Below are 12,161 nucleotides of genomic sequence, written 5' to 3' on the forward strand. Positions count from 1 at the left end.
GGTCTCATTTTCAGCAATTTCAGTCTCACTGATGGTCTCATTTTACCCACTCACCATAAATGCTATTTTCGACTCAGACAACCATATATATATTGATCTGAATAGCACATGTGAGTAGCCTATATGGAATCTCTGTCCATTTTTTGAAATAAATCCTGCGTGATGAGAGCTTTTCTATATAGAATAATTAAGGAATTAAACAGAAAATCCGGCACTTCTTCGTTATTCCCCACACATCCAGAAGTGATCACCATGAAACCAATAAATGATTCCCATGAACATGTGAAATTTTATAGACGTCAAAATGAATTGTTTTTCGCGTTGGGGTGGGATAGACGGATATTAGGGTTGAGGAGAGGGGAGATATTAGGGTTGGGGGAGAGGGGGATGTTAGGGTTAGGAGGGTTAGGGTTAGGTTAGGGTTATGATTAGGGTTAGGGGAGGTGGGATATTAGGGTTAGGGGAGGTGGAATATTAGGGTTAGGGGAGGTGGGATATTAGGGTTGGGGGAGGTGGGATATTGGGGTTAGGTTAGGGTTAGGGGAGGTGGGATATTAGGGTTAGGGGACGTGAATATTAGGGTTGAGGGAGAGGGTGATGTTAGGGGAGGCGGGATTTAGGGTTGGAGAGAGGGGGATGTTAGGGTTGGGGAGAGGGGTGATATTAGGGTTGGAGAAGAGGGTTAGGGACATGATATCCCACCTCCCCTAACCCTAATCATAACCCTAACCTAACCCTAATATCCCACCTCCCCTAACCCTAATATTCCACCTCCCCTAACCCTAATATCCCACCTCCCCTAACCCTAACATCCCCCTCTCCCCCAACCCTAATATCTCCCCTCTCCTCAACCCTAATATCCCCCTCACGTAACCCTAATATCCCCCTCTCCCCCAACCCTAATATCTCCCCTCTCCTCAACCCTAATATCCGTCTATCCCACCCCAACGCGAAAAACAATTCATTTTGACGTTTATAAATTTTTCTGTTTATGTTCATGGGGAAACATTTATTGGTGTCATGGGGATCATTTTTTCGATGTGTGGGGAATAACGAAGAAGTGCCGAAAATCCTGCGTGACGTTGCCACCAATTCCAACCAGGGTGAGTAGTAAGTGGCATGTACCTTGATAACTATATCTAGTGAATACCTTGTAAACTTAGTACAGGATCATCTCAACACTGCAATTTCTGGTCTCTCTCATCCTGCCCCTCCTCCGCTCAGACCCCTAACACTGAAAAGGATGCCCCCAAGGCACTGCTACTATTTTCGATCAATTTCTGGCTTACTTTTGAGACATAAAGTACTTGGTAAGACTAATTGGTCTTTAAGACTTTTTTTTTGTAAAAAATCGATTTGAGACCAAATTTGTCTGATTTTTTTGTAGTGTACTATAGGGTTGAATTCAACTCAAGTTAAATCTAGAAGTCTACAACAGCAAAAGTGGCACGAATATAGCATACGAACTAGGCAAACTTTTCCTATAAATCAGCAAACCTAGTAGTATCTTGACTCGACCTAAATCAATGTGTCCAAGAAAGAGAAATATAATAGGTAGTAGCCCAGATGGCGAAGGATTGTTAACATTATACAAACAGGCTGTTGCACTAGCGCCACTTGCCACCTTGGCAGCAGATAAAGTGACCTCGACCTAAGATTTCGATATGCACCTATATGCGAACATCAATTCCATATTTCTACAATTCTAACATCAAATACCGGTAGTTCCTAAGGTGCTCACGTAAACAACACTTGATAAGATCTAATACCAAAGGGGATCACAGCCTCGGAAATCCAGCCTCGGAAAATGACGGGGGATCCGAGCCTCGAATCGGTGAATGCACGCGTACACACTCACGCGCAGGCTAGATGCCAGTTTACCGCGTCATTGTTATATAGATACTCGATTTTGATGGACGAATTACTACTCCGCAAATTGAGACCCAATAACGAAACTCATAACAGTGTTAGCCAACATCATTAAGGTGTAGCATACCAAATTTCGTCAACCATTTTAGGATGAAACGCCTTCAAAACCAACGCCGTCCAAAATCGACTTTTCCGTTACATCTGTTTGCGGTAGCGTAGCACGCACCTATACGTAATCAACTTTAATATCGAAATTTGCCATTTCCCCAACTCGAAATTTGGTACGCAGTTGTAGGACATTATGACAATGCAACATACCAAATTTCGTAACATATTTTATGTCGGAACACCTTGAAAACTAACGCAGTTCTATACCGACTTTTGCGTTAATCTATTTTACGGGAGCATAGCACGCACATTACACAGTCAACTTTAATATCGTTACGGGACTGTAGCACGCACCTATACATAGTCAACTTTAATATCGAAATTTGCCATTCCCCCAACTCGAAATTTGGTACGATGTTGTAGGACATTATGACAATGCAACATACCAAATTTCGTAACATATTTTATGTCGGAACACCTTCAAAACTAACGCAGTTCCATACCGACTTTTGCGTTAATCTATTTTACGGAAGCGTAGCACGCACATATACACAGTCAACTTTAATATCGAAATCTGCCATTCCCCCAACTCGAAATTTGGTACGCAGTTGTAGGACATTATGACAATGCAACATACCAAATTTCGTAACATATTTTATGTTGGAACACCTTTAAAACTAACGCAGTTCCATACCGACTTTTGCGTTAATCTATTTTACGGGAGCGTAGCACGCACATATACACAGTCAACTTTAATATCGTTACGGGACTGTAGCACGCACCTATACATAGCCAACTTCAATATCGAAATTTGCCATTCCCCCAACTCGAAATTTGGTACGCAGTTGTAGGACATTACGACAATGCAACATACCAAATTTCGTGACATATTTTATGTTGGAACACCTTTAAAACTAACGCAGTTCCATACCGACTTTTGCGTTAATCTATTTTACGGGAGCATAGCACGCACACATACACAGTCAACTTTAATATCGTTACGGGACTGTAGCACGCACCTACATAGTCAACTTTAATATCGAAATTTGCCATTCCCCCAACTCGAAATTTGGTACGCAGTTGTAGGGCATTATGACAATGCAACGTACCAAATTTCGTAACATATTTTATGTTGGAACACCTTTAAAACTAACGCAGTTCCATACCGACTTTTGCGTTAATCTATTTTACGGGAGCGTAGCACGCACATATACACAGTCAACTTTAATATCGAAATTTGCCATTCCCCCAACTCGAAATTTGGTACGCAGTTGTAGGACATTATGACAATGCAACATACCAAATTTCGTAACATATTTTATGATGGAACACCTTTAAAACATTTCACAATTAGATTAGAATTAGAATTAGAGCATAACAACATTTAGAAAATTAGATTGGAACCAGATTACTTGGCATTTTGCTCGATTTTAGCGAAATTACACAACTATAATTATCTAGTTGTCCAAATCTGATACATACTCAGCTTTCTTAAGGGGCCACTTAACATAATTAGCAATAAACAAAACAATGGCGTAACCGAATGAAGACGTCTCGTAATTATACGGGTGCCATTATATGAACGAAGAGATGTTAATGCTTGTAAATGCTTGTGATAACACTGTCAGGGTTACAACAATGGACGGTATACTTTACAATGTACAATATCACGGAGAAATTAAACATCGAGGAAGGAAAGGAAGAAAAATGAAAAATGAAAATAGGAAACAAATGATCGATGAAATTGAATACATCACGCCAAGAGTCTTGTATTTGAAAAAACTGAAAGCTGTCGACACGGAAAAATATAATTCGGGAAACAGAGATGGTATTCCATCGAAAGATGTTTTCAAGAAATTAAGACATGAAGCTCTTAAAATCGACCGGAAAGATGAAAACATCTGGACGTCACTGACATTGTTGAAATGCGAGCAACAGGACATGGAAACGGAAAAAAAAGAAACGAATTAAAGGAACCTTACAAAAAATAATTACTAGTCCACCAGGCATCATTTTGTATTCTGAGGAGTCTGTGCGTATATACCATGACATAATTAAATGGGATATACTGTATCTAGACGCTACAGGTGGTATACAAAGCCCCCTTCCTGATAAAGCTCCATTTTACATTTATGAGGCAGTGGTTCGTCATCCCCAAGCGGGCAAAGCCCCGTTTGCAGTTTCCTCCTTTGTATCGAATAAGCATACTGTTGCTTGTATCACAGACTTTCTTCAGCAATTAACAATGGCGGAATCGAGTCTATTCCGCGATGCTTCAATCAAACCCCGCTTGATCATATGCGATGGCAGCATGGCCTTGATCATTTCAATCATAACTGCGTTCATGGGCGAGTCTCTTGCTGAGTATGCTTCACGTACATACCATGTTGCAACGGGAGCTGCCACCCCAGCAATGCTGAAAAAGCCTTTTTTGAGACTATGCTACAGTCACATCGTCAACAATTTCAGACGGATGTGTGCCAAGTTTACAACCAAGCAACAATTCTCAAAATTACCAATGCGACCAAGGGAATTCATGAGCATCTTCTGTTGCATGGCCCAAATGGGTTCACTAGATGAGTTGAAAGTGTATATCTACCATGTTGTTCGTCTTTTCAACATCAAATCATCGGCCCTGGCTGAGGAGCCGACTTGGGAATGGTTGAAGAACAAAGTGGATATATCTTACCTATCTCTTCCTGAAACCGTTCCTAGTGACATTCCTGATGACGTGTCAGATGATGTGTTTGAGGAGCAGCTGGAAGTTAAAAATCCATTTACAATTCTATTCAATCAATGTATGAGCAATGCATTGGTGTCAATAGTTGACGATACGGACATTGTGACGAATGCTTTTTATTGTCCGGAACTGGTGAATGGATTTCTCAAGAAGCAATTTCCAAAAATTTCGTTTTGGACCAGTTTGATGACCGGAGACCTTGGTCGATTTGGTGATAACGCAGTCTATGCTGCATTTTCATCGCAATACAAGGAACTTGCGAATTCGAAATTTCAAAATATCACCACCAACAACAAAACGCAAGGGATAATGGAGAAAAATCAACAGGAATTGAAAAGAGCTCGCTTGGAAAACCGTCGCTACAAACGTCTTGACGAGATTGCTACCAAATATCACTCTCTCAATGAAGCACTGTTGAGAGAATTCAAAGAGAGTTTGATGTATCCAAAACGAAGATACAAAAAAGAACTGACCGAAAAATGGCAAAAAAGGAACAGACATTCGTTGCCAAGCAAGAAGATTGGGAAATACTCTCAGAAACCCAAGAAGCCAGCACTCAAGGGTCCGTGCAGAACAAATAATTTCAGCAGGAAAACTTGTACGAACGAAATTCAAATTACGGGATATGTTGCCCCGCCGGGTCTGACAGCAAGATTCGGGATCTTGAATAAAACGTCTATAATAACAAGTATGTTGCAAGAAGACTTCAAACTTTTGACAGGCAAGGGGAATTGGCTCTGCACAGTTCACATCGACTCATCCATGCAAATCTTGAAACAGATGTATCCAGACATTGATGGTCTCCAGAGTTCCAGTGCTTACAGTACAACGGAGTGTGCTGTTTACACACCAAAGGAAAAATTCATTCAAATCATCAACGTGCATCGGAATCACTGGGTCACAGTTTCAAACATATTTTCACTTCCAACTATTTGCGAAACAGTCGATGTTTTCGATAGTGCTCCAGCCACTTATGACGAATTTGATATTTTTCAAATAACAAAATTGCTTCGGCCAAGTAAAGACAAAGTCGAGATCAATTTCCCACATGTTCAGATGCAGACGGCTGGCTTAGGAAACTGTGGACCATTTGCAATAGCTTTCGCAGAAGCCCTATGCCGCGGAAAAAATCCCACAACTTGCTGTGTCAGTGAAACTGATATACGCGAATTAATTGCAGCGGGATTCAGGGATAAAACTCTGATCAATTTGTCCTCAGAAATGACCGGAAGAGTCAAAGAGCCTCGCGAAAAACTGTCGGTCAACTTATACTGCAAGTGCAGACTCTCGAACTACGGTTCCTATATTCAGTGTTCAGATTGCAACAACTGGTATCATCCATCATGCACAAAAAACAAGATACCAAAAGATGTTCAAGCATCGGTTTGGAAATGCGAGAACTGTACAGACCAAGGACACTGATGACATTTTGTTTCTATAAGTGTGATTCAATATTTTTTTCTTTGGTAATATTTTCATTAAACATTGATTACACAGTGTGTGTTATCGAAGTATTTACACTTGTAAAGGTACACGCTATAGCCTCTACGACCTGGCCTAACCAATTATAACAGATGTACGAAGATAGCTGCCTTTTTCAGATGCACAGAACCTAGATGATACTTCAGCGTCAGACCAATAGCGAAATTAGGATTGTCTTACATAGCTATAGCTATCTGGCTTCACGCTACTTCGTCATACATGTTCGCCTCGCGCTCGCGAGGATTTTTAAACTTTGAAAGTCGCTTCTCAAATCCCACAGCAGCTTACGAGCGGATATAATCACTAAAGTATTTTGCAACATCTCTTTGTTCATATAATGGCACCTTCATAATTACGAGATGTCACATTCGGCTTTGCCATAATTTTGTTTAACGCTAATTGTGCTAAGTGGTTTTATGTTATTAAAGTTGAGTATGTATACTGTATAGGTATACAAGCTATGCTCCCGTAAAATAGATTAACGCAAAAGTCGGTATAGAACTGCGTTAGTTTTAAAGGTGTTCCAACATAAAATGTGTTACGAAATTTGGTATGTTGCATTGTCATAATGTCCTACAACTTCGTACCAAATTTCGAGTTGGGGGAATGGCAAATTTCGATATTAAAGTTGACTGTGTATATGTGCGTGCTATGCTCCCGTAAAATAGATTAACGCAAAAGTCGGTATGGAACTGCGTTAGTTTTCAAGGTGTTCCGACATAAAATATGTTACGAAATTTGGTATGTTGCATTGTCATAATGTCCTACAACTGCGTACCAAATTTCGAGTTGGGGGAATGACAAATTTCGATATTAAAGTTGACTATGTATAGGTGCGTGCTACAGTCCCGTAACGATATTAAAGTTGACTGTGTATATGTGCGACTGTGCGTGCTATGCTCCCGTAAAATAGATTAACGCAAAAGTCGGTATGGAACTGCGTTAGTTTGCAAGGTGTTCCGACATAAAATATGTTACGAAATTTGGTATGTTGCATTGTCATAATGTCCTACAACTGCGTACCAAATTTCGAGTTGGGGAAATGGCAAATTTCGATATTAAAGTTGATTACGTATAGGTGCGTGCCACGCTACCGCAAACAGATGTAACGGAAAAGTCGATGTTGGACGGCGTTGGTTTTGAAGGCGTTTCATCCTAAAATGGTTGACGAAATTTGGTATGCTACACCTTAATGATGTTGGCTAACACTGTTATGAGTTTCGTTATCGGGTCTCAATTAGCGGAGTAGTAATTCGTCCATCAAAATCGAGTATCTAACAATGACGCGGTAAACTGGCATCTAGCCTGCGCGTGAGTGTGTACGCGTGCATTCACCGATTCGAGGCTCGGATCCCCCGTCATTTTCCGAGGCTGGATTTCCGAGGCTGTGATCCCCTTTGGTAGATCTAATGCGCTGTTGACAAATTTACACTGCTCTGATTGAAGAAATTCGAAAGTGCCAATGTGCCATACGTGCATCCCTAAAAGACGGACCAGCGGAAAGAGCGGTGCTAACCAGCATGAAAATTTGCAAAAGTTCCGTAATTTGGCTTCTAAATGCGTCAGGCAACACTTGCAATAATTCTTCTCTCCAGCCGCCCCTCACTTCTGGTTACGAAACCAACGTGCCCGAGTCCGGATTTCGAAAATGCTCAAAATCCAAGTCCAACCTATTTTTGAAAAATCACAATCCGGATCCGACATTTTTTTTCAAAATCACAATCCGGTCCAATCCGGTACCGACGAAAATAACCTATAATCCTGATCCTGTCCAATCCAAGTCCAATCCAATGCTCATCTCTGGTCTAGTTCGAGACTTCGAGTATCAATCATTATGACGTCACAACAGAATGTACTATGTCAAAGTTCAAATATGTATTACTTTTATGGCTCCACAAAAAACATAATGCCTGTTATCCATCACATTAAAGATACTTTGGTATTTTCTCGACCATACCGATTACATTGCACCTCTTGACAATATTGTGGGATATGATCATGACTTCGGAAATGTGTTATTTCCATTAACGTTCGTAGCTTCGTACTATGTCTCGTCCCAGCAAACACAAAACCGTAAAAGGATCATCCGGGATCATCTCGATTAGGTTCTGATTTTCTAAGTGTCGAGGGAATGTCTAAAATACGTAGTAGGATGGTCTTGTGGTTATATTCAATCAGAATAAATTCATACTCGGTGTTGTTCCATCTCATGCATTAGGCTTCGTTATATCCGGTAGTTAACCTAATAATGCAAATTTTCTATCTCTCGCTGGTATGACTAAAATACGTAGAAAGGATGACTTTGTCGGTACATTCAATCACGATGAATTCCTATCCGGTTTTGTTCGATCTCATGCGGTAGCTTCGTTTTATCCATTAGAAAACAATGTTCTCCCTTCGTTTTATTGCGTGAGGATGTCACCGGTGTTGTATATTCGTGTTGTTGCTCTAAGGTCGAACAGTTTTGTTTTCTTCTGATATATATGATCTTCATTATATATATATTCGCTCTTTCGGTAATCTCGCATGTTCAACGAGTATGGCTAATAGCATAGCCTTTACAAGGCTATGCTAATAGTTTTATCATAGCAATTTACAACGTAGCTGGCATGGAGACTAGGCTTTGAGAGCTCGCGATGTTGTGACCGACAGCACTACTAGTGGGTGGGTAACATACTCGCGTAACAAGCAGCCTGTTCAGCTTTATTATTACGTTGCTGTAGGTTCTAATAAATGTTAGATGTAGGTATATTTCGTCTCGAATGCCTGTATTTGTGCAAGTAGATTTTATAATCTGTTTTTTATGGATATATTTTTCATATAGTTGATCTCAGTAACTCAGAATTGCGGTAGTGAAGGCTAGCCAATGGCTCCAGATCGCAAGAGAAGCAGAGGTGGTAAATATTGCTGCCTTCCACATTGCAACAGCTCTAGTACAGGCAAGAACAGATTGTACAAGATTCCAACTACAACAGGAATGAGGTTTGGGATGCCGACAAAAGATTGGGCTGAAAAGTTTCACCAGGCATACATTGTATTGTATTGTATTGAGTTATGTAGAAAAGATTATTCGTTTGTCAGTAGGAACTAGGACTTTATCATACTCAGTAACGATAATTTTTTTATTATGCCAACAAAATGAGTTTTTTTAAATTTTATTTACAGATCATATTCAAATTACGGTACGACGTGGTGTTCAAGAAGAAAGTGCTAGACGGATTGACTTTCATCTGCTCCAGACATTTCAAGGACTCTGATATTCAAAAAAATAGTTGTAAAAGTTGTATTAAATTTGGATCCCTCCCAACGTTAAATTTACCACAAAAATCTCACACATCAAAATGTCCCAGCGAAAGGCGATTAATTGCAAAGTATTCACCTCCTATAATCAATTCGAAACCATCCATTTGCTCTATCGGTGATATTGTAAATTCGTGGAAAACATCAGCAACTGATGGTTGGCGTATGTTTCAGTTATCATCCACTTCAATTCACTTATCGTATTATAGCGATAATATTCTGCATGCATCACCATCCGCAAGCATACTTATTAATGACGTAGACGGCATGATCAAATTTTGCATTGCATACGGTGGCGTTTATGCAAGTAATTTGTCAACCTCGTTCAAATTTGAAAACAACACTTTGGAGCAAATGCTGCGCAAAATCCTAAGCGCAAACGTGTGCTCTGGTTATAATGAAGTTCACGACAAAAACTCTTGGGCATGCAGAAATGTTGTCTCTGCACAAAATGGCAGTAAAGTATTCCAAAAAAGGTACTGGCACTTGAGTTAATATATATTATCATCCTTGCCAACAATGTATTATGAACAGATTCTTCAGTCAAGATTGTGAAGTGGCTTTTCTAGGGCATACAGCGATTTGTACCTCGTGCATGGCCTTCCATGTAAGATGCGCCGAAAACCTTCAACGTAAATTAAAGAGGAAGGAAGAGACAGAGTACTTGCCATTGAGCAGCAATGCTCCCTTAACCAGCTGTAGCAAGGATAGATTGAAATTAACAGTTTGCCAGTACAGATCTAGGTATGCTGTTTTAGTTATATTGGTATGGAATTTGTGTACCGTTTCGTTTACTTACGATTCGTCCAGATTCCGTCATCTAGAGAAAGAGTGGAAAGAGCATGGTTTGACTGTGTCCGAGAATCTGGAGGAATTGATGGTGAATGTTTCGACAGATGATGATTTTTTGAAAGAGTGGTGGAATAATCAGCGACGCTTGCAACAGTCTGAAAGCTTCCATGGCAGACGATATCCACCTTCAGTGATTAGGTCAGTTCTTGCATGTGTACCATTATGAATTTTCTCATTTTTCTTATATTGTAGATATTGCTTGATGTTATACGCAAAATCGCCAGCCGCTTACAGGTTGGTTCAGAAAGTGATGGTATTGCCGTCAGCAAGGACACTTCGCCACGAAAAATCGAAAGCTTTAAATAGATGTAAAACCGGATTTCAGGATGGTGTTGCCAAGCGAATTTCCGCTATCAATAAATCCTCAGAAAATTTTCATGAACAGTTTGTTGTATTATGCTTTGACGAAATGACCATCAAAGGTGGCTATTGTTCAATTATGTGATGTATAGGCCTACTACAATCTTTGTCTTCTTATTGTAGAGGATCTCGTGTTTCAATCATCAAGTGGTAATGTGATAGGCTTTGTGGATTATGAAAATGAAGATATCAATTGCTTATCGTCATCATCTTCAAGAGTGGCTTCTCAAATGCTGGCTGTGTTCATCAGAGGTATTATCGTGACCTTCTATCCTTGAATTAAAATATGTAAATACTGTTTCCAGGTATCACAAACCAGAAGCTAGATGGCGTAGTGGCCTTTTACCCAACGGTTGGGGCATCAACAGAAGATTTATTTATGATATTGAGCAACTTGCTGGTTGAAATTCCTTATCGCACACAGGCTACAATTATAGGAGTGGTCTTTAAGTTACTTTCCAAAATTATTGAGGCTGTTCTTATTCGTTGTATTACCATCGCGGTACTTTGGATTTTTTTCTTTGTCAAGGTGATGGTTTGCCTGCTAACCGGTCAGTCATGAAACTGTTATGCAATGCCGAGGTAGATGGCAGCCCACCATATCGGATGAATAACCCCGTCGAGCCTTCCAGGTGGAAATTCTTGAGCAATTATCATTATGGGTTCACACCTTGTTCAATCTGTTTGCTCTATTCTCATGTGTGATGCACCTTGCAGTGAGATGAGATAAGTACAGGAACATTGACTCAATTGTGTATTCAGGTACATCTATTTTGTGCCAGACCCTCCACATCTGCTCAAAACTGCACGCAATAACCTATTGAACTCGAAGAGGTGCATGTGGAACGATGGATTTATAGTGATGGAGCCCATCAAAGAGTTGGTAAGGGTGAGTGAAAGTCTGTTTTGGAAATGATGGTATGATTGCATTTAAAGTTACAGGCAGATATCGCTCGTGGTGATTTACGGTTCTATCCGCATTTAACGGAGTCGCACATTTCTCCAACGCCTTGGGAGAAAATGAATGTCCGACTGGCAGCGCAGACACTTTCATTTACATTAGGTGACGTATGAATTTGAACAAAATTCTTCGTTCGCAATTAAGTCTATTTGGTTTCCATAGGTACAGCCATAAGAGATAATGAACCCGCCCTGTCCAAATTTATCCTGCATATGGATAAGTGGTTCGACGCGATGAATTCGGGATTTCAAGGATCAAAATTCAAACCTGATCGTCGACCATTCTATTCCGCAGATGACGACCGTTTACATTGGCTAGAGAATGACTTCATTAATTACCTGGATCAATGGCATGTATGGCATTAAGTTACGTTTTTATTGTAAAATTTTTATCAAATAAAGATTAGCATTTCAACTTAATTTAACTAGGACTTGTGCAAATCCTTCAATGATTTTCGGAGGGATGAAGTAGATTTGCGACTTTTGGACT

At 40.1% G+C, this 12,161-nt stretch overlaps 3 protein-coding genes across 3 annotated transcripts in view; 2 read left to right on the plus strand and 1 right to left on the minus strand.

Moving 5' to 3' along the window:
- LOC145436426 (protein NLRC5-like) overlaps window positions 1-12,161 on the minus strand; it is a 233,178-nt gene that overhangs the window by 128,373 nt on the left and 92,644 nt on the right. The gene's annotated exons all lie outside the window — the stretch shown is intronic.
- Window positions 10,148-11,144, plus strand: LOC145449536 (uncharacterized). The gene is made up of 3 exons (XM_080327927.1): window positions 10,148-10,243; window positions 10,310-10,489; window positions 10,544-11,144. The coding sequence occupies exons 2-3, from the start codon at window positions 10,377-10,379 to the stop codon at window positions 10,794-10,796; spliced, it is 366 nt and encodes a 121-aa protein (XP_080184053.1). The 5' UTR covers window positions 10,148-10,243; window positions 10,310-10,376; the 3' UTR covers window positions 10,797-11,144.
- Window positions 11,270-12,037, plus strand: LOC145438153 (uncharacterized). Its single transcript, XM_080315535.1, has 4 exons — window positions 11,270-11,343; window positions 11,474-11,600; window positions 11,654-11,774; window positions 11,835-12,037. Exons 1-4 carry the CDS (start codon window positions 11,270-11,272, stop codon window positions 12,035-12,037), a joined length of 525 nt encoding a protein of 174 aa, XP_080171661.1.

The sequence above is a fragment of the Botryllus schlosseri genome, chromosome 1 (genome assembly GCF_051294905.1).
Source record: "Botryllus schlosseri isolate E-star chromosome 1, Bs_hap1, whole genome shotgun sequence".
Classification (NCBI taxonomy): Eukaryota; Metazoa; Chordata; class Ascidiacea; order Stolidobranchia; family Styelidae; genus Botryllus; species Botryllus schlosseri.